General features: G+C 48.7%; 2 protein-coding genes across 7 annotated transcripts in view; both read left to right on the forward strand.

The window, feature by feature from the left end:
• Positions 1-15,386, forward strand: part of PDE4B (phosphodiesterase 4B) — a 220,742-nt gene extending 205,356 nt beyond the window's left edge. For 5 of the 6 annotated variants that reach the window (XM_030032360.2, XM_030032365.2, XM_030032362.2 and 2 more), the window contains 9 exons: positions 3,330-3,423; positions 6,543-6,721; positions 7,281-7,379; positions 7,518-7,682; positions 8,093-8,192; positions 8,897-9,051; positions 9,148-9,270; positions 10,305-10,487; positions 13,324-15,386. In XM_030032360.2, the coding sequence (XP_029888220.1) occupies positions 3,330-3,423; positions 6,543-6,721; positions 7,281-7,379; positions 7,518-7,682; positions 8,093-8,192; positions 8,897-9,051; positions 9,148-9,270; positions 10,305-10,487; positions 13,324-13,689 (1,464 nt within the window). In that variant the 3' untranslated portion in view covers positions 13,690-15,386. Of the gene's footprint in view, positions 1-1,339; positions 2,575-3,329; positions 3,424-6,542; positions 6,722-7,280; positions 7,380-7,517; positions 7,683-8,092; positions 8,193-8,896; positions 9,052-9,147; positions 9,271-10,304; positions 10,488-13,323 lie in introns of those variants that run through there. The other variant, XM_030032364.2, reaches the window with a different exon arrangement.
• Positions 15,387-22,600: 7,214 nt separating this feature from the next.
• SGIP1 (SH3GL interacting endocytic adaptor 1) overlaps positions 22,601-22,791 on the forward strand; it is a 64,643-nt gene continuing 64,452 nt past the window's right edge. Inside the window, exon 1 of the mRNA XM_030032534.1 lies at positions 22,601-22,683. The gene's annotated coding sequence lies outside the window, so the exon portion shown is untranslated. The remainder of the gene's footprint in view (positions 22,684-22,791) is intronic.

Genomic DNA, 22,791 nt, shown 5'->3' on the forward strand with positions numbered 1-22,791 from the left:
GCCTAGCTCCATGCTGAACTGTGTTGTTTTCAAAAGGATATTGTGTTATTAAGTAAATCCTGCTTGGGTGCCAGCATCATTCAGATGGTAAACTGCAATAAACTTTGCAAAGCATGTGGGTATTCCCATAGCACTGTGGGTGTCTCGGCTGGGTTTGGCCCTGATAGTCCTTTTAACAGTGCTGTAATACTGCTGTCTGCGTTTATAAAAGGTTGCTGATTAAAAGTCTGGAAAAGTGAGCAAGATTAAGGCTGTTGGAGGAGATGAAGGGGACAGATTTCTGGTTAAAGATCAGATACGAGAATCCCAAGGTCTTTTATCTGTCCTCATCTCTGCTGCAGATGGCTTGGGTGACCTTGTGGAGGCCATTTAATTGCTTTGTGCTGCTGCGAAAAGGCAGCAGCTACCCTTTGTACCTTATAAACCAGTTGTGAGGTAAAGGCATTTTTTTCAGATGTTTGTCCACCGCGTGGGATTATTTGTCTGAAAGGGGCGATTGTATAGAAAACCTGACCGATTCAATGCTGCTTAAAAGTGTCATCATCTGATTATGGTGTTTTCCTTGTAAAGATAAAGGCCTCGATCCAGAGAAATGTTTCAGCACATGCTTCACTGTGAGTCTGTGGGCGTGCTCACGTGTTGGTGGCTGGTGCTTGTGACCAGTGAAAATACGTCACTGTGAGGAATGATAGGCTCAGAGCTCTCCTCTCCTCCCACAGGCTTTCTCTTACTTGGTTTTCATTCTTGCTGCCAGTCATTCTCCATCACTAAGGTTTCTCTTAGGAGTTTCAAAAAGGCTTTTGTCCCTCTTGGTTGGCATGAAGTTTAGGGGAGACCCTGTGAGCCAAAGCCCCATGCCCATGACCTCCTGGGCAGCCAGCGTCTTTCACATCCCACTTCTGCCTGTGTCCCATGAGACAATATTTAAACTGGTTGAGCAACCCAGAAAGTGAGGCCTCGCGGTGCGACGTTCACACTGGCAGGGCAAGGCAGGTTGCTGCAAAAGACAGCAGAGATGGTGGTGGCAGAGTCCGAGCAGATAGCACCCCATCTTTGGTCTGTGCAGATAGCCACGTGGTAAAAGGGAGGTGGCATCAGCTTTCCACCTCTGGTAATCATGCATTTAAGGAGAGAAAAGGGGGGGTTCACAACTTGATTTGCTCTACGTGGTTCTTAAGGCCGAAGGGCTGAGTGGGAGCCATGCCTGGCGAGCGAGGCGTGATTTTCGTGGTGCTCAGTGCTGGTCCGGCAGCCGGGGCAAGCAGGGAGCTGCGGGCTGTGCATGGGCTGTGTGCGGGCTCTGCGTCGCCCTGCCCGTCAGCTCTTGCAGCGGGGACCGGGGGTGCGATGCAGCACAGGCTGCCCCCCTGCCCTGCGTGTCCCACAGCACGTGAGGAAGCCTCGTGACGTCATGCGAGGCTGGTAACATTTAATGAAGGCAGTTGGAGAAAGGAAATAATTTTAGACCAAAGGTTGCGCTTTTATTTTAGGAATCCTGGCTGCTGTCGTGCGGCATATTACAGCCAGCAATCACCAAGGACGTCCTAAAGCAGTGTGAGTGCTGCACATCAGTGGTGATTCCTTGCTGTGATCTGTATCACATATACAGTACAATGTGCTTTTCTTTTGATTTGATGCTAAAAGGACAGCTACAGCTTCCTGATAAAGTGATTGCATTTCAGTTTAAAATAAAAATTAAAGTAATGATCAAATCTTGAAATTTGGGTTATGAATATATTCTTGTAAGAAAGAATTTATTCATTGCAGACTGACGTTGCAGATTTAAGGTTATTATTAGTTTATACCTTTTACCTGAAAAATATTTCCAGTTTGTAAAGGTATATTTTGTTATATTGCTACGTTTTGCCCTTTACCATGTAGGGGAAAAAATATTCATGATCACATTGAAAATGTGAAAAATTATGCTTTTAGAAATCCCTACGTGAATACTTGCTTTGAAAATCCTCAGTCTCTGTAATGAAGAGGATTAAAACAAAGCAGAAATGGAGAAGAGACTACTGCCTACTTTTGACTTATTTAAATATGCACAGAGCTTCCTCCATTTTAATCTTCCTTATGAAAAGATGGCTGTGTTACTAAAGCTGGCAACCCCTCAGAAACCAGCATCATTTTTTTGTCGTACAGTTCAGCTGAGCAAGGCTGATGTGGAGTGGGGACCCCCTTCAGCCAACTAAGCAACCAGGACGATTCATAATTCATAAGTGCTTCCAGCCATCCAGCTGAATACATTTGGATTAGTTCTCGTTTCTTCGTGCAATCCCTGATTTCATTATTCTCTCCTGCAAGCAAATACACCCACGTTCAGCCCTCTGCAAAGATGCTATGCCAAGCTTGGCTTTGTCTGGGATTAGCAACTGCCGGGCTTTGGGGGATCTCTGGCTTTGATGAACGCTGATTTTTTTTATTGACTGGGGAAGGGGGGTGTCCGTGTGCCCGAGGAGCTCTCCTGTCTGACCGGCGATTTCTCCGTGAGGATTTGTGGACGGTGGCGTGGAGTTTTCCAAAATGCCTGAAGCAAACTATTTGTTATCTGTGTCCTGGGGTTATATTAAGGTGGGTTTAAATCCTGAAGGTTTATGAATGACTGTTTTTTTGTGCTGTATTGCTTGGATAAAACCTCTATAAGGAAAACATGCTTTTTAAATGGTTCTTTATGTGTACTGTATGGCAAGAGATAAACATACGTGTGTACTGTGCATGCGGCGTACATGTATGTAAATTTTTTTCTCCTTTGGGAATTCACTGTTGCGGGATGAAATGATGCAGCAGTGAAAATGTGTGATTAGAAAATTAGGAGGATCATAGCATGTATATCTGGGTGAACAAATGCTTGAATCCTACATTTTACTGTAATGATCCAAGCAGATCTTCAGATCTATGGCATATTTCTTCTCTGTTTTGTTCTGAACGTATGCAATTGCCTTTTACTTGCGTAATTCAAAATGGAGCAAACTTATAAAATTCAGAACAAAAGAAGGTTATAGGATGTGGAATTTAAAATCAATACAAGAATTTGATCTTTCAGAGAGACTACCTGAAATGTTATCTTCTCATTTGTTACAGTAAAAACTAATATGCATCCTTGGAGGAAATTAATTTTGCAGTTTAGTGTACTGAAAAGAAATATCTAGTCATGATGATGCTGAACAGTATCTAAAGGAAACCATATGTCACTGACTCAATTCCAAATGCCTCCAGAATTTTGCTTTTAGCAGCTTGTTTGTGGACTTACTTGTGATAAAGCTGTAATAATTTGGAAGAGCATTCAGAAAAATGCCATCTTTGTGTATGTGCTTTTCCCCTCCCAGTTCAAGAGGATGCTGAACCGGGAACTGACACACCTCTCCGAGATGAGCCGCTCTGGCAACCAGGTGTCCGAGTACATTTCCAACACTTTCCTGGGTAAGGCGTCGCATCCCAAGCTTTCGGGTGACTCAAAGATAACAATTAATGGCAGTCTAACACCCACCAGTCAGTGCTTGTGCCCAGCGTTCCTTTGGGGCAGAGCATTATTTAAATGTTTCGATTTTTCACTTTCAAAATGGATATGGGGAGGAAAATAATACAGTGTTTGAGTAAGCCTATTCACAGAAGAATTCCCTCAGCAAATCAAAAGATTTTTCTGTTCAGATTGAATTAAGCTATTGGTAGCTGCATTATGCAATATTTGTTTTTTGTGTTGACCTTATGGAAAGGACAAAGTCACACAAGCCCAACTGCATACTCTCATCTTTGCAACTACTGCCTCATACAGCTGCATCTTCCCCCTTCAGAGACAGGGTTCAGACAAGTAGGTTGAGCCCAGACATTTTATATATTGTATAGTTTCTCATTTTGCCCTGGAAGTCAGAATGAAGAGTAAAGAGAATATTTTGCATGTCATTAGTTTTATTGGAGCTCATAGGACTACTGGCATGAATTAATCCTCTGTGTTTACAAAATAACCTTGTTATGAAAAATATAATTTTCTGTGTTTTCAAGCAGCTTTAGAATTTGTAACCATTTGCAGATAAAACAAAGCTTAGCACAGGACCCTCGTATACATTATCTCTGAGTCCAACAGCTTCAAATGCTGAGTGTATGTGGGATGCCAGAGCTCGGGGGGGACTCATGCCCTGCAGTTAAGATGGCCCAGAACGCATTCACTGTATGACATGCAATTATTTCCATTAAGGGATTTTAAAGTGATTTCAATAGCCAGTTGCAACTGGAACTACCGCCTGCATTTAGGACACATCACATCATTAATAATCCATGTAAGTCTGTAGCTGCTTTGTGGGAATCCATTGGCCCTGTCTTATCGCTTAGCTTAATCATGACATCCAGAACATGAATTAATAGAGGGAATAGAAGCAAGACTGCCTAGCTGCCAGCCAGCAGGCCACTTCTTCAGCTGGAGAGCCTGGAGCGTACACAGCGCGCCGGGGAGCATGACCACCATGGCATTTTCAGGGAGTTTGTTGTTCATCAGCTCTTGCCAGTAGGCATATGTCTCTGGAGCAGGATGTGCTGCAGCAGGAATACTCAATGTGGCTTGATACTGTGGACCTGATATAAAACTAATAAACCCCACATACACTCAAGTTAGTGGAGCCTGTATCTCGGCAGGGGCTAATTAGCTGAAGCCGCTGCTGGTCCTAATGGGGCCGTATTATTCCCCGTACTCAGGCTGGGTCAGGTAACTGCATTTCCCTTTGCAGGTCTTGACAGTGGTCTTGTTCATTCCTATTCTGCTTCTTCTCACATGTTCTGTAATGGTGATGTCCTCACTATTTTGTGGCAGTATGAAGGCCACTCGACGACTTAGGGCTGTGTTAAGGCTGAGTGGGCTCGCCAGATTGGGCCAGACTGCAACTTGATTGCTCATATTAAAAATAAACGAGTAAAGCTTTTAAAAGGATCTTAAAAGCTTTTTTAGGAAGTCATGCTGTTACATTTTTATGAATTACTTCCCCCCCCCCCTTCCCCCCCCCCCCGAGTTTGGTTTAAAATTAAATGAACACACAAATTATCAGGAGTCTACAACTGGGGAAGTTGAACAAACATTCATTTACCTCCAAACAGTGTTTGCTAGATGGAGATAACTTACAGATACTAAAACCAGATCACATGACTTCATTCAGTCTCTTGACTTTATTAAATGAGCTGAGGAAGGCACCAAGATGCGATGTCCTCTGCAGAGGGGCCAGTCCTGCAGTCACCATTTGGTCAGTGTGAGCAAGGACACAAGCTTTAGATCCATATGAAGGACAAAGATGAAAAACGGTGGTTTTATCGTTAGCTGCATCACATAAACGGGGAAGATCATGATGACCTTTCAGCACATGCCTTTTCCTAAAGGTTGAGGGGTGTTGCTGCTGCCACCACCACCGTGGGGACGTGATTTAACAAATTAGAGATGTATGTTCAAGAATGTCCATTTTACACTGCCTTAGTGTTAGTCATTGCTAAGGAGATTATATAGAGGAAAGTCCTTCTGTTGTTCAGCAAAAACACACAAGGGAAACACCCATTGATGTCAGCTTGAGTGTTGCTGTGAATAATGGCTTCCTTCTTAATTGCAGTGTTGCAGACTCACTGGTAGTTCTTATTTCAGAGATTTTTAATTAAGCCAAGGCAAAAGTAACTAATGCCTAGATGCCTAGTCCCTCCAAAGGTCCTCAGAGATGCAAAGGTACAAAGAGATTATAGTAGCCTTTTCTAAAAGTCCATGAAAAAATGGTTAGTATGAAAGTAATGAGCCACTGTATCTCCATTTTAATGCAGCAAATAAATCAGTAGTAAAGGCAGTAAGTAGCATATGAGGATAGATTTATTTATTAAACACATCTCCACAGTGAAGTTTGTGCCCCAGTAGGTGCCTACTTAATGTGCGCTAATATTGTTACTATCTCTGAGCATGACAATAGTAATATGGCCTGTGCATTTATGTTATTCTATACATATTTGTAGAGGGAAAACCTTTAATAAATCAGTGACACCAATTTATTATTGGGTTGGTGTTTTAAGAGCAGGGGGTATGGAGATGAGTTTGGCCCTTATAAGTATCAATAGAGTGAATGTGAAAATACATGCTTATATACTTCATTGAGAAAAAATGTGTTGTTTGAATATATATTTTATTTTCCTGAAAATAGGTAATAAAAATTAATTGAGACCTAGCCATAAGCAGAACCTGGTGCCCTTCAGGCGTGAAGAGCTAGCTCCTGGACATGTGCTATGTCCCCAAGTGATGCAGCTTGAAAATGGCTACAATGAAAGCAGCCTGGCTCTTCATGTCCCAGCAGGGCTCAGTGGGAAGGTTCAGTCTTGCAGAGGGCAAACGGAGGTTATGTGACTGTTTTGCTTTGATTTCGGTTCAGTTCGGTCCCAAAATTAGAGAATGCCCCCAGCAGAAACACATGGGTTTGAACTGGTGTGCAGAGCCACTTAATCAGCAAAGCTAAGGGTTGATTTTAGGGGGTGTGATGGGTGCTCGCACTGCAAACAATGTTGACTCATTTCACCTTTATTTGTTACAGACAAGCAGAATGATGTGGAGATTCCTTCTCCCACCCAGAAAGACAGAGAGAAAAAGAAAAAACAGCAGCTCATGACACAGATCAGTGGAGTGAAAAAATTAATGCATAGTTCAAGCTTAAATAACACCAGCATTTCACGATTTGGTGTGAAAACAGAAAAGGAAGACCATCTGGCCAAGGTATGACAGATTCTTGCAGTTCTGGGAGAATCAGTATTATCTGGAAGCCAGGGATGGACTGCTCCCCGCCTTGTAAAACTGGAATCGGTATCCTTGAAGTGATGCAGCCATTACAAATGCTGTAATTAATGGTACCAGGCCCTAACAGCATATTCTATGTTCATAAATTTCTTGAAAATATCCCTAAAATAATTTAAAAAATGTGATGAAGGCTGAGGAGAGCAATTATCAAACACAGGAATGTGTAACAACGCTATGTCCAGCAAACTGGCTATGCGGCCTTTGTCTCTGTCAGGGCATTTCTTCCTGCTACCTGGAAACACACATCACAAATAATTCCCCTGCCACACAGAGAAATGTCGTCTCCTTGTACAAGTGCTTTGGCATCAGCCCTTCACAGTTACTCTGTGTTCATGTACTTTATTAAGTACGCATGTTCATGAAGATTGAATTTGCATCTTTTCAAACTTTTGGAAAATGCAAAAGACTTGGTGCAAGTGATAAATGCAGAATTGTCTTGAAGAATATTGTAACTATTCTCTTTTTGTCCTTTCAAAAGGAACTGGAAGATCTGAATAAGTGGGGTCTCAACATATTTAATGTTGCAAGGTATTCCCACAACAGGCCGCTCACCTGCATTATGTACGCTATATTTCAGGTTTGTGATTTTCTGATCAAATCTGCTGTTATTTTACAACACTATTTTAGTTTCTAATTGCTTTCTGTTTTGTTGCCTTCTACAGTATGACATCCTTATTTGATATATGCATGTATGCTTGTACCATTTATTATACAGGAGCGAGATCTACTAAAAACATTCAAGATCTCATCAGACACTTTTGTAACGTACATGATGACGCTAGAAGACCACTACCATTCGGACGTAGCTTACCACAACAGCCTCCATGCTGCTGATGTTGCCCAGTCCACGCACGTTCTGCTCTCTACCCCCGCGCTGGATGTGAGTTACCTAGTTTGAGCTAAGTGCTTTGTGTTGGGCAGTTGTCTTAAAGGTGGGGTGGCGGCTTAAAAGCACCACATTGTCTTATGTGAACCTAGGAGAAAAACCTTAAGCTGAGTCAATCACCAGTAGCACTCAGACTTGCAAAAAGCAGTGTGCTGCTTGCCCTTCTGAGGGCTCAGTTTACTTCCAGGGAAATCACCATTAAGAGATTTCAGCAGCAGCTTTGCCTGTAATCTCTGTTTCATCTTAAAGGGCAGATGCTGCTTGTAGACCTTTCTTCTGAGTAAATGTCTTGTCCTCAGAAAACTGATTTAAAAAGCACAATTTGTTTCTCTGAATCAGCCTGCCAAACTGCTGAGAGATAAAACATAAGGACTTTTCTGACAAATTCCTTTTTTCCTTCCTAGGCCGTCTTCACTGATTTGGAAATCCTTGCTGCAATTTTTGCAGCTGCAATTCATGATGTGGATCACCCTGGGGTCTCCAATCAATTTCTTATTAATACAAGTGAGTTTTGTTTCAAATACAATAATAATTTCATCTGCAAACTTGGAAACTAATGGAAATGCATTTTCCATTACAGCGAGGTCACAAATTTTGACTTTCAGACTGCATTGCTTTCTCAAAATGTTGTGCAGCAGACTAGTTAGACGGTTTGAAATAAAGCAGTAATGAAAATGAACTTCCTAACAAAGGAAGTTATTGTAGTACAATTTGCAAAGTGCCCTTGAATCTTGTGAATATTACTACTTGCTAACGCATAATAATTCTTCCACTCCTGAGTGCAAATTTTATCATTAATAGAAGATAAATAATGCTATTGCTATTGACAACGATAAAGCTAAATATTGCGGTTCATATTGTGTTCTGCAACAGGCTAAGCATGTATCTTGATTGCAAAATATGGGTATTGTTCTTTTTTGGAAAGTGTGTTTGCAGGATTCATGCTTTCTGTTGTCAGTGACTCTGAAGCCCGTAACTAAGTCAACCGAGTACTATTTTGTTCATTAGAAAGAGCAAAGGGCTGTTTATATTATATACATATGTGCTCAGATTAGAAAACCGCGCACTCTTGGCACACATGAAGGAAAAAAAAAAAAACTTTTCCCGATTTATTGCATACAGATAAACGTTCGGTACCAGGACAAGCGTTTGCTATTTGAATCACACATTTCACATGCTGGAGTCACATACTTGTGTTGCTTTGCTAGATTCCGAACTAGCCCTGATGTACAACGACGAATCTGTCCTGGAGAACCACCATCTTGCTGTGGGTTTCAAACTGCTTCAAGAGGAGCACTGTGACATCTTCCAGAACCTGACCAAGAAACAGCGTCAGACGCTCAGGAAGATGGTGATTGACATGGTATGAACTATGCACACGCTGCTCCTCTTCTTAGACAAAAAAATGGCTTCTTTTTGTGGTTGCCCCTACTGAGATCCTATTTTCACTTCTGTAAAGGTATTGGCAACAGATATGTCCAAGCATATGAGTCTGTTAGCTGATCTGAAGACTATGGTGGAAACCAAGAAAGTGACCAGTTCAGGAGTCCTCCTTCTGGACAACTACACAGACAGAATACAGGTACATCAGCCAAGTTCCCTGGATTTTGTGTATTTTGTTCAGGATTGAAGAAACCATGCTCCTGTTTTTACTGTGGCTTTTAAATGGACCATATATAGAAGCTACTGACCTAAATTTTCAGCAATCATTTCCTTCTGTTCTGCACCACAAAGAGGTACAAGGTGGTCCCATATCTTTTAGATAAAGGGGATTATGTTTTTAACACTTAGAGCACAGAACTCCAAACATGCACTTTCTTCTGAAGTTAATCTATAAGGCTGAGTTTTTGAGGGCTCCTGAATTTCCTTGCTGCTTTCTTCCATTTGTTTCTCCTGTCGAAAAAGTATAGCAAGATTGTTACAGCATTGCGAGATTGAAAGAATTTATAACTCCATACCTAAATCAACTCTCACACTGAGCTGAAATCAGTGATGTACAATCTGTTCCCTATATAATCTGATCCTTGATTTACAGAAATTACAAAGCAGTACTGGAACAGGGCTGAATAGTTAGTAGGACAAGATACATCCTGATCTTCTCTCCACTTTGGTGGCCAACTTCTTAAGAACAGTCTCATGGGAAAACTCTCCCTACATTTTTCTTTAAGACTGCTGATGTTAAAACAGGTCATTCTGTTGCTGCCTAAATCCTTGCGGCCACTGTTAGTCAGGCACATTTTTTGTGTGTGTGGAAGGGATGTTACTCATTTAATACAGTAGGAGCATTTAACCATCTGAGAGCATGGAAATAAATTTTGAATGGTGGGAAGCACCTGCATTCAAAAACAAACCTGTATGATGTAATTGACATTGCCACAACTGCACCCCCTGTAGGTATCAAGTTGTCTGAAAAACATATAGCACGTTTCACTTTTGAAGTGGACCATAGCAGCTAGTCTCATATCCAGAGATGTTATGATGTTAATATTTTTATAGGCTGTTGCATAATCGAAGAGTCTTGTGCTTAAATGTCCTGAATTAAGCAAGCAGATACAGCTTGAAACCGTCCTCTATTTCCATTTGATTTTATGAGTTTTCTGATTAATGTAATCACAGGTTCTCCGAAATATGGTACATTGTGCAGACTTGAGTAATCCCACAAAGTCTCTGGAGCTGTACCGGCAGTGGACGGACAGGATCATGGAGGAGTTCTTCCAGCAGGGAGACAAAGAGCGAGAAAGAGGAATGGAAATCAGTCCAATGTGCGACAAACACACAGCGTCAGTGGAAAAATCACAGGTAATTGGCCGTGAGCTGCATTTTTGTACTGCCTAAACTTGTATTTTTAAAGCGGAGACAAAATTCATCTGCTTTCTCTAGCACAATTAGGCAAACAGCCAGCTGTTCAGAGGGTTGGTTCTGATTGACCCTGACATCCAGCTGTGCCTGAAGCTCATATAGACTGGCAAGGCTTTTCAGACTCCTTTATGTACCCCTCGGCGTCTCTTCATTTCCAAATGCGTGTTCATCTTGCCCTGTTTGTGTCCCAGTTTCCAGAATGAGTTGGTTTCCTTTTGTTCCCCAGGCTTGAAAAGTGCAATTCTGATCTCCCCTTCCTTCTGCCAGGTCTATTCTGCCTTCACACCCTCCAGCCTCCTTAATTAGCACCTCCTAAACCTACTGACATCATGCCCCGTGTTAGACATTTATAGCAATGCCAGCCCCATTGAACTGCAGGGTTAGGAGCTTCTCCCAGCTGAGAGACACTGGAACTGGACTTCTCCACTTCAGGACACTGGAAAAGTCTGGATGTCAGTTGTTATTCAGTCTCCTGCAGCACAGTTTTGCGGTGCGTGATCTAGCCAATTAAGTTAGAGGTCTGATGGAGCTGCTGTGTGCTGGGTGAAGTCAAAGAAATATTTATTTATATCAATACAAACCTTAAAAGGAACTGGATATATCTTTTTTTTTTGAGATTAACTGGCTCATCCCTAGTTCTAATTCATAGATTAAACAGTTACAAGGTCAGATTTTGTTCTGATCTGTGTAGCAGAGGGCGTAAAATTTAACCCGGTTAGTCTGTAATGAAGCCGGTAATTTATGTTTGCCTAAACATATTCCAATCTTTATATAATGGTGTCTTGGTTGTTGTTTTTAAATGACTTTAGCAAGTCATCATTGAGGTTTTTCAGCTTGAATAAGTAACAAAATTGATGATAATTATTTCCAAATGTCCTCTTGGGCTAAGCCAAGTGGTTTCAAAATTATTCACTCAACCGCATGGTGATTTTGTTGGAAAAATCTGTCTTATTTGTTAACCTAACAAGAAATGAATCCTTCGGCCAGGCTTGGCCAGAAAATGCCCATGTGCTACGCATGTGAGCTCCAATTAATTTTTTGTTTCACATATGCACTTCACAGAGGTTTCAAAATGGCATTTTTGCTATGCAAAAGGAACAGGGATTGCACGAAATGGCTACCATTGAAATCCCAACTAGTGGCAAAGGAGAAGGGGAGGTGGCATGTCCGTTCTGGAGTGAAACAAGGAATTGATTGGAAAATAGTATGCAAGTATTGCAAAGCTCTAGATGTTGCCTCTTTGCATCAAAATATTTTAAGATCAGTGCTCAGCCACCTGTCCAGCTATTCCGTGATTTGGGATGTTTGTTTAAAGGAACAATGTTTAAAGGAACTTCACTGGTTACGAAGTGACCGATCTCTAGCCATTGGTGCTGTATAGCCTTTGAGCATTTTGGGTGGTGGTAAAGCCATCGGCTAACCATACAGCATTTTTTTCACTTTAAAAGTGCTCCGGAACATGTGCTGCAGGAAATTTTCATCACCTTTTTGTTTAAGCTGCCTCAACAGTATGTTACAATTGAATGTTAATGGTTCTATTGACATCCTGTTGTGTCTGAAGGAGGCATGTGTGATTTCCAAAGCAAACATCTGCACGTTGAGTCTGGCCCCTCTGAGAGCCATTTTCCTGCTGCACAGAAATGTTGTCCAGCGGAGCGAGGAGAGAAGTGACACATTCTGCCAAGACGGAAGAATTTCAATCCTCTTTATGGCCATTCAGTTTTCTCCATCCTGGACGTACGTCCTCTTAGTCAGACAATTGAAAAATGGTTTAGCTCAGAGCTTACGCGCCAACCGGCGGAAGGACTGACGGACTCGGCCACAACCCTCAATGTTTCCACCGCTGGCACGTCACTCCATGGGAGTCGGGCAACAGCGGTCTGTCCGCCTTCGTGCAGGAGGAGTACTTCTTGGGATGAGCTGACCTGCTTTCTGCACTCTTTCCAAAACAAAATGAAAGGAAAGGAAATCTCTACCAGGGCCAGCTCCACAGAGAAGCACAGTGGCTGCTTTGGCAGAGTAGAGGAGAAATGCTGAAATGTTTAAAGGTGCAGGACCGTGAAACAGTTCAGGATAGGTACAAACTACACACCATAGTAAAATATGCCTGAAGGTCAAACTTCAGTCCATAAAAGCAGTGGCATTCGGCACTAGGGCGGGTGCTCGCCCTGGGAGCACTGGCGTTTTCACAGCTGCCAGCCACATCAGTACGCTGGGGTAACGGCAGAGCTGCCGTAAATGCACCAGCCTTGTCTGCAGTCACCAAGGAATCCTATCAGAGAGACAGCAAACTTTCTCAGTGTTTAACGTAGAGGCAACGATCCTCTAAAATGCCTCTCTGCACTAACAGCTGGTAAGAGGCATCCCTCAGTGGGATGTTCCGTCTTCAGAGCGATGGCTTACCCCAACTTCTGCAGGGCAGGGGTTGATCCGCTGGTCGGGAAAGGACGTCTATGGGGATATTTAAAATCACGCATGCAGCCAGGGATGGGATTGGCAGCTCCATCACTGAGTTTCCAGGTGGCTCCTGCTTTTAGTTAAACTTTCATCCAAGGTTTGATTTTGGACAAGACGTCAACCTAGCCCAATGTTGTAGGTGCAGCTTTGGGTATCAGATGATTATGTCTGCAATTAGACTGTGCTGGTTTGGGAACTTGCTCTGGGGCGGGTATTTTGCTTGTAAAAATCACGTATTAACAGCATTTGAACTTTCTAGACACCCATCTGCCTCTAGCCATTCCCCTCCCCTAAGCATGCATGTTCCTGTGTTTCTCAGGTGGGATTCATTGACTACATCGTCCATCCGCTCTGGGAGACGTGGGCTGACCTGGTGCAGCCCGACGCCCAGGACATCCTGGACACGCTGGAGGACAACAGGAACTGGTACCAGAGCATGATACCTCAGAGCCCATCTCCTCCGCTGGAGGAGCGGGGCAGGGACTGTCAGAGCCTGATGGAGAAGTTCCAGTTTGAACTGACGCTGGAGGAGGAGGATTCGGATGGACCAGAGAAGGACGGCGAGAGCATCGGCTACTTCAGCAATACAAAGACACTCTGCGTGGCCGACCCGGGGGAAGAGGACCCACAGAGGGAGGCGAACATAGAAATTGTGACAGAAGATACGTCTCCTGTCGACACATAATGTCCTGTACCTGTGTGAGTGGATTTTAAACACTTCATGAGCATGCAAGCAGTCTGATGGACTAGCCTGCAGCCTGGGTCTGAGGCCTGTGTCTAACATTGGCTAAAAGATCTTCCCAGCTACTTGAGATTGGAGTCAGGGTTAAAGATCGTGTAGTGAATGATTGCTCAGGAAATTAACAGGTGATTTACATTGTGGTTTAAGCCTTGTCAGCTAAGAGCATGGTGTTGTCCTGGAGCTGGCTTGGGTTGTGACTGAAGAGTAAATGACACACAACTGAGAGATTTTATACTGTTAGTTTTGGAATTTATACCAGTTAGACTGATAGAAACTACTGATTAATAACTCTCCATATAAAACCTGTCCACCTGACCACCTGTCTGCAGACCTGTGTGCCTTCTTTGTAAACACTTTCATGTCTTTTCAAGAGTCTATTAATTAAATACACAGAGTTTAGTATAAAAAATGACACAAAGTGTTTCAAAATTGATGGATACTTTTTTGATTCTTCCTGTTACAAGAAGCAGTCTTCCTTTTTTCATGGGCAATACCTGTCACTTTATTGCAGTTAATCACTTTTACAGATTAATAGAAGGGATACCCTCTGTTTTGCATTACTGCACCTTTGTCTTCTTAATACCCCAGGCGACCCATTTAAAGTCACTTCATGCCACCGTGCACCATCTCTGTTCGCTTGCTAGGAATAACAGTATTTTTTCCTCAATGGGGTTTTATTTTTGTCGTGCGCAGGATAGAGGGTAGTTTGTTTCCATGGCACAGCGCAGTACATATATAATAAGCGTGATAAGGCAGCGTGTGACGCGCGTTCCCCCTCGGCAGCTCCTTGGCTCAGTGGAATTTGCACGCTCGGATATTTGTGTTTCTCTCGCCTACCGTTCACGTTTCCTAGGTTTAGGTCCACCGTCCTCCTCCTGCACTGCCTTGAGCTCTAACACCTCCATTACTGTTTATAACAGTGTATTTATTACGTAATGTATATACTGTAATGTTTTGTAAGTTATTAATTTATATGAATTAACATTGCCTGTCGGCGGCGATGTTAATTGTGTAGAAAACTCGGAACAAGAGTTGCCTTTTTTTCTTGTAACCTTTTGTATTGCATAAAATACAAGAACCTGAACATAGCTGAAGAGACAGACGCAACCCAGGAAGGGCATTCGGGTGGCAGCCGCCCGTGGGGGGGGTTCGTCTTCACGGCGAGCCGAGAGGGGGGGACCGGACCCCAGGGCAGCGGGCGAGCGGTTGGAAGTGCTGAAAACCTAGAGGGGGGGAACCGAAAAAAGAAACCCCCGCGAACGGGCTGGCTTTTAAATGTCACGTTCCAACTTCTGAACAACCCAATGTGAATTTCTATGACAAAAATGTGAACTGATGTAATAATTGTGCTGTGAAACTTCTTCTGACAAAGCTTGTCCGGCATCGTGAGCGGTGTCAATCTCAGTTTGTAAAATATGTTTCAAGCTTTTGGTCCAACTTGTGACTAACTAGTTAATGAAAATAGCACAGTTGTGCATGATCAATGGGTTTGTATGTCTGTTGAACACTGCATTGTTCCAGGTGGTTATTTTATTGTTTCCAAAAGTTTCACACAATGTATGTTATAGTATTATATATTGTGTTCAGATGCATTCTTAAGAGATTTTTATATGAAGTGAATAAATGAAAGCATGACCCTGCCTGCGGCTCTTTGTGCTGTTTTTTTTAACAGGTCGGCGCGGGCAGTATCTCGACCGCAGGCGAAGGCGGCTGCGCTCGCTGTGCTCGACCGGGACCCGGCTGGCACCCGGGGCGGGGGGTACAGCAAAAAACCCCTCCTGTGGCCGAAACCCAGCGGACACGCAGAGCCCTTGTCTTACGAACGGGAAGAGAAGAGTTTCTGCGGCCGGAGGGCACAGCCGCCCTCTCCATCGTGCCGGCTGCGAGACCTTCGCCTTCCTGAGCGGCAGCCGGCGGCGGAGCGGGGCCGGTGCCGGTGGCAGCGGCGACAGGAAGGCGGTGCAGACAGGAAGGCGATGGCCGCGGCCGGCAGCGCAGCCTTCGCCCGGCGCGGGGCGGCACCGGGGGCCGCCTCGCGGGATGCTTTCATGTCCCGGCCTGACCCAAAACAACTGACTTTCCCGTAAAAAAAACATCCTGCCGGCAGGCGGTGGTGGAAGGGCAAGGGGACGGCGGGGGCCCTGCGCCGCCGGGGACTCCCCGTGGGCCACCCTCGCTGCGGGTGACGCCGGCGATGCCTGGAGGAGACGCTGCTGTAGCGCCGCGTGGGTCTCCGCAGGCTTTCCCCAGGTTCGCTGGCTCCGAAATGAAGCCACGTGAAAGCACAGATCCCCCATCCCACGCCTGCCTTCCCACCCAGCACTTCGCGGGAGCAGCAATTACCAGCCCGCCTTCGTGCAAACACCTCCGGTCCGGATGGAGGGGGGCTTCAACCTCCGCTGACCCCGAGTTTGGCAGCGGGCATTGGGACTGGATGTGGGGACAGCCCCGTGCCGACCGGCCGCAACACCTCGCGGGGCGTTTCTCCCGACACCTTGCCAGGGTTTTAACCACTGGTGAAACCTTCTCGGCCGTGCCGATACTGATTTCTCTTTTCCAGTGAATTCACCCCCCTATGCGTCGTTTACACGTGCCTTTGCTGTGGCGGTTGCGTCCAGGCTGTGCCCGGCGCTGCGCCCGTGGCTCCCGGGGATGCGCGGAGATGGGAAACGGGCTATCGGGCTGGAAAAACATTTGCAGTTCTGGGTGGAGAAATTGGCCAACTAGGACAGACAGCAAAGAGCTGAAGTTGCCGGTGAACCACCAACCTACGAGGTCGTGTGTGCGGGTGCAGGGCTGACCTGGGCACGGGGTGCTCTGCCCTGGCCCCCTCCCCTCTGCCGGCCTTCGCTTGCTTTATTTCTTTCCTTCCTTTCCAGTGACCTAGTTCTGCCAGGCAGCGGCTTCATCGTGAGCGCATGCAAAGACGGTGGCGTTGGTTGCTCTGGCCCTGAAATAACAGCCTCCTTTCACTTCTCCTTCTCGGCAGCAGCAGAGAAAATGCTCCGATGGCAGCTACGTTGCAAAACTAACCCGAATCCCTTCTGTTTTCCTTCTGTTTTTGAGGTGGGAAATCCCAGTTCAGGTGCGGGGCGGCTTGCTGCCTCAGTTTTCCTCCTTTCCTCGGGAGATGAGGACGCGTCTTGGCTCTGCTTTACCGTCCTCACGTCCAAAACCCCCGCTGGCCCCAGGCACCCCGTGGGGTTTGCACGGTTTCCTTCAGCATCGGAAGCGCGTCCGCGTGGAGGCAGCCATGCGGTGCTTCCTTCTCGCTCGTTAGCAGCCGGGATGGATGGTGCTGATGGGTGCCTGCTCCCCTTTCCCGCTGGCCCCCCCCGCCGTGGGTGCAGCCCTGCTGCCTCCAGTGACCCCCCCCCCCCAGCAGGTCAGAGGGACTGGGAATTGCTGCGGGGGAGAAAACAGGATGAAAAACAAAACCTGCAGGAAAACAGGGTGCAGAAAGCGTGCCTTTCCGGAGAGGGGCTGGCTCCCAGGTCCGCAACTGGGGCGTGCAACCAGCCGCGCAACCGCCGTGTGTAACGGCAACGTGCAACCGGGGGATGCAACCGCGGCTGCGCAGCCCGGGTGTGCGGCGAGGGTTCGCAACGCTCACCGGGGCTGGGGCCGGGGGCTGCGCGGGGTCGATGGTGCGGGACCCCAGCCCAGCCGGAGGGGCTCGGGACGAGGGGGAGCACACGCTGTCCCCTCCTTGCTGCCGGCATTACGGATGGATGTTCCCAACAGTCCCTACTTGGGCAGTGGCCGAGGGACAGCCGTCCTCGAGGACATGGTTTCCCGCTGAGGCCGCAGAGCTGGAGTTTCAGGGGGGATTTCCACCAGCTGTAAACCCACCCGCGGGCATCAATCCTGGGGATGAGCCGCTGTTCGCTCTGCGCCGGGAGCAGAGCCGGCCCTTCCCGGCTGCCCCGGGGACAAGGGTCCCGCCGGGCCCCCGCCGCTGCCAGGAAACTTCTGACCCCGAAGGTCAGCGTTGTTAATAGAAACCATGATGCAAAGAAATAAAATAATAAACCAGCTCTGTTGCTTTTTCCCAAGGCGCACAGGCGCTGTGCCTGCTCTCCTGGGTGTGGGGACGGTTTTCCATGTTCTTTTTTCCCCCTGGTCCGTCGGAGTTAGCGATGAGCGCGGGCGTTTCCACCTGCCATCGGCCGCAGCAATGCACACCGGCGGCTGCAAGCCGGTGCCGGTCGCTGCCGCGGCCTGAGCCGCTCGCAGGGTTCTCCACCGGTGAAAAGCGTCTAAGAAATCTTGGGTTTCTTCCGAGGAAATGCTTCGAGAATGCGGATTTCTCATCTGAATAACGGCACGCAACGGCAGCTTCGTGCCAAGCCATCGGGCTGGCGTTTGTGGGTGTCCCGTGCCCCTCACTGCGGGACTGGCTGGGGACAGGGATGCGGGTCCCTGCGCTGGGGCCACCGAATGCCAAACGTGGCTGAAGTGGCAGCAACCGCCTCTGGTTTGCATAAGTAGCAAAACCACCTTTGGAAATGTGCTTTTATTGCAACGGGTGCTCGCTGCCTGGAAGCTGAATGCTTCTTCTTGTGTTTCAGCCCCACCAAGGTTTGCTTCATGTCCATCGCGTTCTCGTGGGGGATGCCCCATGTCCCCAAACCCACCATGGTCCACAGCACCGTGTCTGTCTGTGTGCCAGCCAGCAGGGTGGAGCATTTCCCAGGTTGTAATCCAACCGTAAGGATTTTTGAAGTGCTGGAAGCGGTTTGCTAGCCAAGGAGATTTAGGTGCCACTGGCTTAGAGTTCACCTGAAAGTCCTACAGATGAAAAAAAAGAAATGAAAAGTCAAAGCGCTGACAGTTTCGTAGTCAAAAACAGGAAGGAGCTGGGAGCTGGCGCACAAAGCACAGATTTTATCGAGTCTGCGGCACTGGAACGGAGCCCGGGGGCTCATGGCACCGGTGGCCTCCGTGCGAAGGGGAGGTGGGTCTCCCAGTCTGGCAGCGGGGATGCCGGCTGGGATCCCAGGGCTGGCTGGGAAGAACAGGGCAGGTTGTGGTCCAGCTGATGCAATTTAAGATGCATTTAGGTGTTTTAGCTCTCCCAAATGTGCCTTTTGGGGTGACACAAGGAGCCTGTCCCCGAGGGATCCCTGTCCCCAAGGTCCCCCAAGGTGCTGGTGAAGGGCTGACCCACGGGGGACAGCAGGACCAGCCTGGGGACATCCTCATCCATACAGCAAGCCTCTCATTGCAGAGAGAAGATTGCTGCAATTAAAAAAAAAATAAAAAATATATATATATATTGCAGAAGAGATTTGCCTGCAGGAGGGGGTCATTGCTGGCAGCGGGTCCTGCCATGGGTCCCACACAGGGTCCCTGGCTCCCCCCCCGCCCCATTGCTGGTATTTGAAGCAGCTTCGGATGGGGCCAAGCAGAGGATTTTGGTTACGTGAAATCGTTTTGTTTTATTTCTTCCTTTGCCTTTGCCACCCTCCTGCCGCGCTGCCTGGGATGGGCCCTGCGAGCGGCCCTGCTCTGGCCGGCCATCACGCCACGCTTCGGGGTGCACCCTGCTGCGGTTTGGGGCGCAGCACGGCACACGTTGGGGTGCAGCCTGCTGCAGTTTCAGGGTGCCCCATGCGGCTATTTCGGGGCTGACCGGCTGGCCCGAGGAGGGGGTCACCGCCACGCCGCGGACGCATTTCAGCCTGTGACGACGGCAGGGCCAGAGAGCCGTTCCCAGGGAGCGTGGGTCCCCACGACGCGGGGCTCAGCCCGCTGCAGCACCCATCCTGCCGGCGCACAGCTGCCTGCACAGCTGTACAGCTCCATCTGCCGAGGCCCCAGACCACTGCACAGCGCAGCGCGCACGGCGGGACGCTGGACGGCCGCGGTGTGCACGGCGGGGATGGCCGCTGCGGGGGGACACGGCTCGGACACGCACGGCAGGGACGCACGCGGTTGGGGTCCAGCACAGCTGGAGCCGCGCACAGCTGGAGAGGTTCGTGGCGGGGCCCCAAACAGCTGGAGACAGGTCCAGCTGCAGTCCCACGCAGCCGGGGCTGTGCACAGCTGGATCCCCGCACAGCTGATGCCTGCACAGCTGGAGACTGAGCACAGCTGGTGCTTCAGGACGGCTGGATCCCCCCGCAGCTGGACCCCCGCACAGCTGGATCCCCACACAGCTGGATCCCCCACAGCTGGATCCCCACAGAAGTGATCCCTGCACAGCTGGAGACTGAGCACAGCTGGTGCTTGAGGATGGCTGGACCCCTCCCACAGCTGGATCCCCCCACAGCTGGATCCCCGCACAGCTGGATCCCTGCACAGCTGGATCTCTGTGCCACTGGAGGCAGTGACGCCAGGTCTGCTTTTGGGGTGCTCACCTTTGGGGATCTCCCCGCCTTTTCCGCCACGTCACACAGATGTTTCCCAGCACGAGCCCCTGCCCTCTCCCCCCTCCGAGGCGATCCGGCATCGCTCCCTCTTGCTCCGTAGCAGCTCACGGCTTCGCACGCGCTGTGCTGATGTGCAAGTGCAGCCGGTCGGACCCAAACCGACCCGTTGGACCCATCGCCCAGCCACGGCCCAACTTCTTTGCCTCCCACCTTCTGTTTCTCCCATCTAACACGCCCCGCCTTCAGCTCCCACGCTTTTTCTGTAGGGTCTTACTACACGGATCTAGCAGAAAAATCATTTTTTTACAAGGGAGGGCTAAACGTTTCTTCCCTGGAAATGTGGGTCACGTTGCTGGCGGCTGGAGGACACAGTCACGTGAAGGGCATTTTATGGGTGCTTGACCAAACGTGACATTGCCACCACATCAAAGGTGGGGAGTCACGAGGCTTGAGGTTACACACCGCAGCTGCAATAAGGCCGAGCTTTCGACTTCCATTTGCCTTCAACTAGGCTGGCCATCATCTCTCCAGAAAGCGTGCTCCCATCCAGCCTGCAGCAGATGTCTGGAAACACCCTCGAAGGGTGAAGGAGACACCGGGAAGGCCCATGCCCTTTGCAGGGGGGTCAGAGAGCATCTTCTCGGGGCTTTGGAAACCGGCAGGGGCAAACGCTTTCCCCCCTGCCTGCCCGGGGCACCGAGGGTCTTCATGAGCATCACCCTCCTCCTCAGGACTACCCGAGGACCCCGCGCCGGGCTCTTGGGCAGGGTGGGTGCCGTGCCTACGCAGCAGCCGGGGTGATCACCCGTAGGAGCATCCCCATGCCCGAGCGACGTCCCTCTCTGCAGCAAAATACAGGCAAATCCTTGCAGCAGCCCCAAAACACGCTCTTAGGGCTGGGGGAGCAGAGGTAGGAGGATTTCACAGCAGAACGGCGGTAAGAATATTTTCAGTGTTAAAATAACATTTTTTTTTTTTCCATAATCTCATTCTCAGCTGAGCTGTTCGGGTTGAAACATCCCCCCCCCCCCCCCCCCCAAAAAAAAAAAATCAGCCTCAGCCAGGCAACTGTCAGAAAGCGGCAGCGTGACTGGGGGGTGCCCAGCTGCGGCGCTGGGGAGGGGGGAGCAGGACGTGCTCCCCGAGGGTGCCCACGTCAGTTGTATCTCTGTCCGAGCTGCACCCACCCGTGCAGAAAGCGGGGCTACAACCTGCACCGGGTTTTGCCGGACCCAGGTGGGTTGTGCCGGATCGGCTCCAGTGAGGATGCAGCAGAGCCCTGTCGCTCCCAGGGAGCGCGAGTTTGCTCCCGCGTGGTCAAGGTTGTTGGTTTTTTTAAAAACTATTTAAAAGTTAATAAGCCACCGCGCCTAGAGGGAAAAAACAGGTTTGAAATATTATTGGATTTGGACCAGGGCAAAAATTCCCAGTTTATCTGCCACTGGGGCTTCCCGTTGCAGGCAGCGTGGCAGCACGTGCAGGCAGGCGCTGGGGGCAGCATGGGGGGCACCCGGGGGCACCCGGGGCTGTGCACCGTGGGGAGGAGACCCCCCAGGCCGGCACCGGAGCAGAAACGAGGTGCTAGGTGGTGCATCTTTGGCCCACTTTGTTTTGCTGTGGATTGTAGGTAATACTGGTCTTGTTCTTTGAATTTTTTTTTTTTCCTCTTGCTAATTGATACTGTAATTAAGCTAATGCTTAAACTACAGGGAGGAGGGGAACAGCGCAGGAGCTCGGTGCCTGCTTTTATTTGGTCTCCCGTCACCCTTGGGGTGCAGCATTACAAGTGAGATGAATGTCTCTAGGCAGAATTGGATGAAATGGTATTTTGGGGGCTCGCCTGTGCGTGCATGCCCGGGGTGTGCATCGGGCTCCCCCTTCCCCCTGCCCGACGGGGACGCTGGCCGCAACGCGGGGCGGTGGGGTGTCCCCAGCCCGGCGAGGTGTTGGGAGCCGGGGTTCAGCTCTGACCCCCCCGCCCGGACTCAGGGGCACGTGAGGAGGTCCGTTCCCATCCTGGAAGCACGCTCGAGGCTGAAGCCCTCAGCGATCAAATCCAACATGGGCTTAATAATATTTAGGACCAGGCGCGCGGTGTAGAGCGGGGCGGCTGGCTGCAAAACCCCGTGCTTGTGGGGCGCACGAGGACTTTTTCAGTGTTCATGAATGCCTTCTTTCTAGCAAAAAAAAAAAAAAAAAATGCAATTAACAGTATTCCCTCTGCCGTCTCTTCTCTGACCAATTGGGTGGTTTGTCCCTTTTGGGCCCAGAAATGGTGACAACCTGGGGGCGTGGGGGGCTGCAGAGGTGCCAGGGGCAGGGGTCTCGGCTCAGAGCCCCGTCTGTCCCCACCTGGTGCGGGAGGACGGCAGGGCCGGGACAGCCCTCAGCTGTGCCTCGTCCCCATCAGGGTGCTGGGGCAGGTGATTAGCCTGATTAGCCCCTGATTAGTAGGGGTGTGGGTGTGGGTGGGGGCTAGGAGGAGCTTTTTGTGCAGGGGAGCTTGGTGAGAGGAGGAAGAGGAGGAGGGAGCGGAGGAAGGGGTCCTCCCGGCTGGGCAGAGGTGGGTTTCGGTCATCATTCCACCAACAGTGTTGGTAAATGGGTATTTCTGAACGCGGCACCTCTTTGCAGCGCGATTCGCAGTGATACGGAGCGGGAATCCCGGCCG

Source organism: Aquila chrysaetos, chromosome 12 (assembly GCF_900496995.4).
Source record: "Aquila chrysaetos chrysaetos chromosome 12, bAquChr1.4, whole genome shotgun sequence".
In the NCBI taxonomy this organism is placed as follows: Eukaryota; Metazoa; Chordata; class Aves; order Accipitriformes; family Accipitridae; genus Aquila; species Aquila chrysaetos.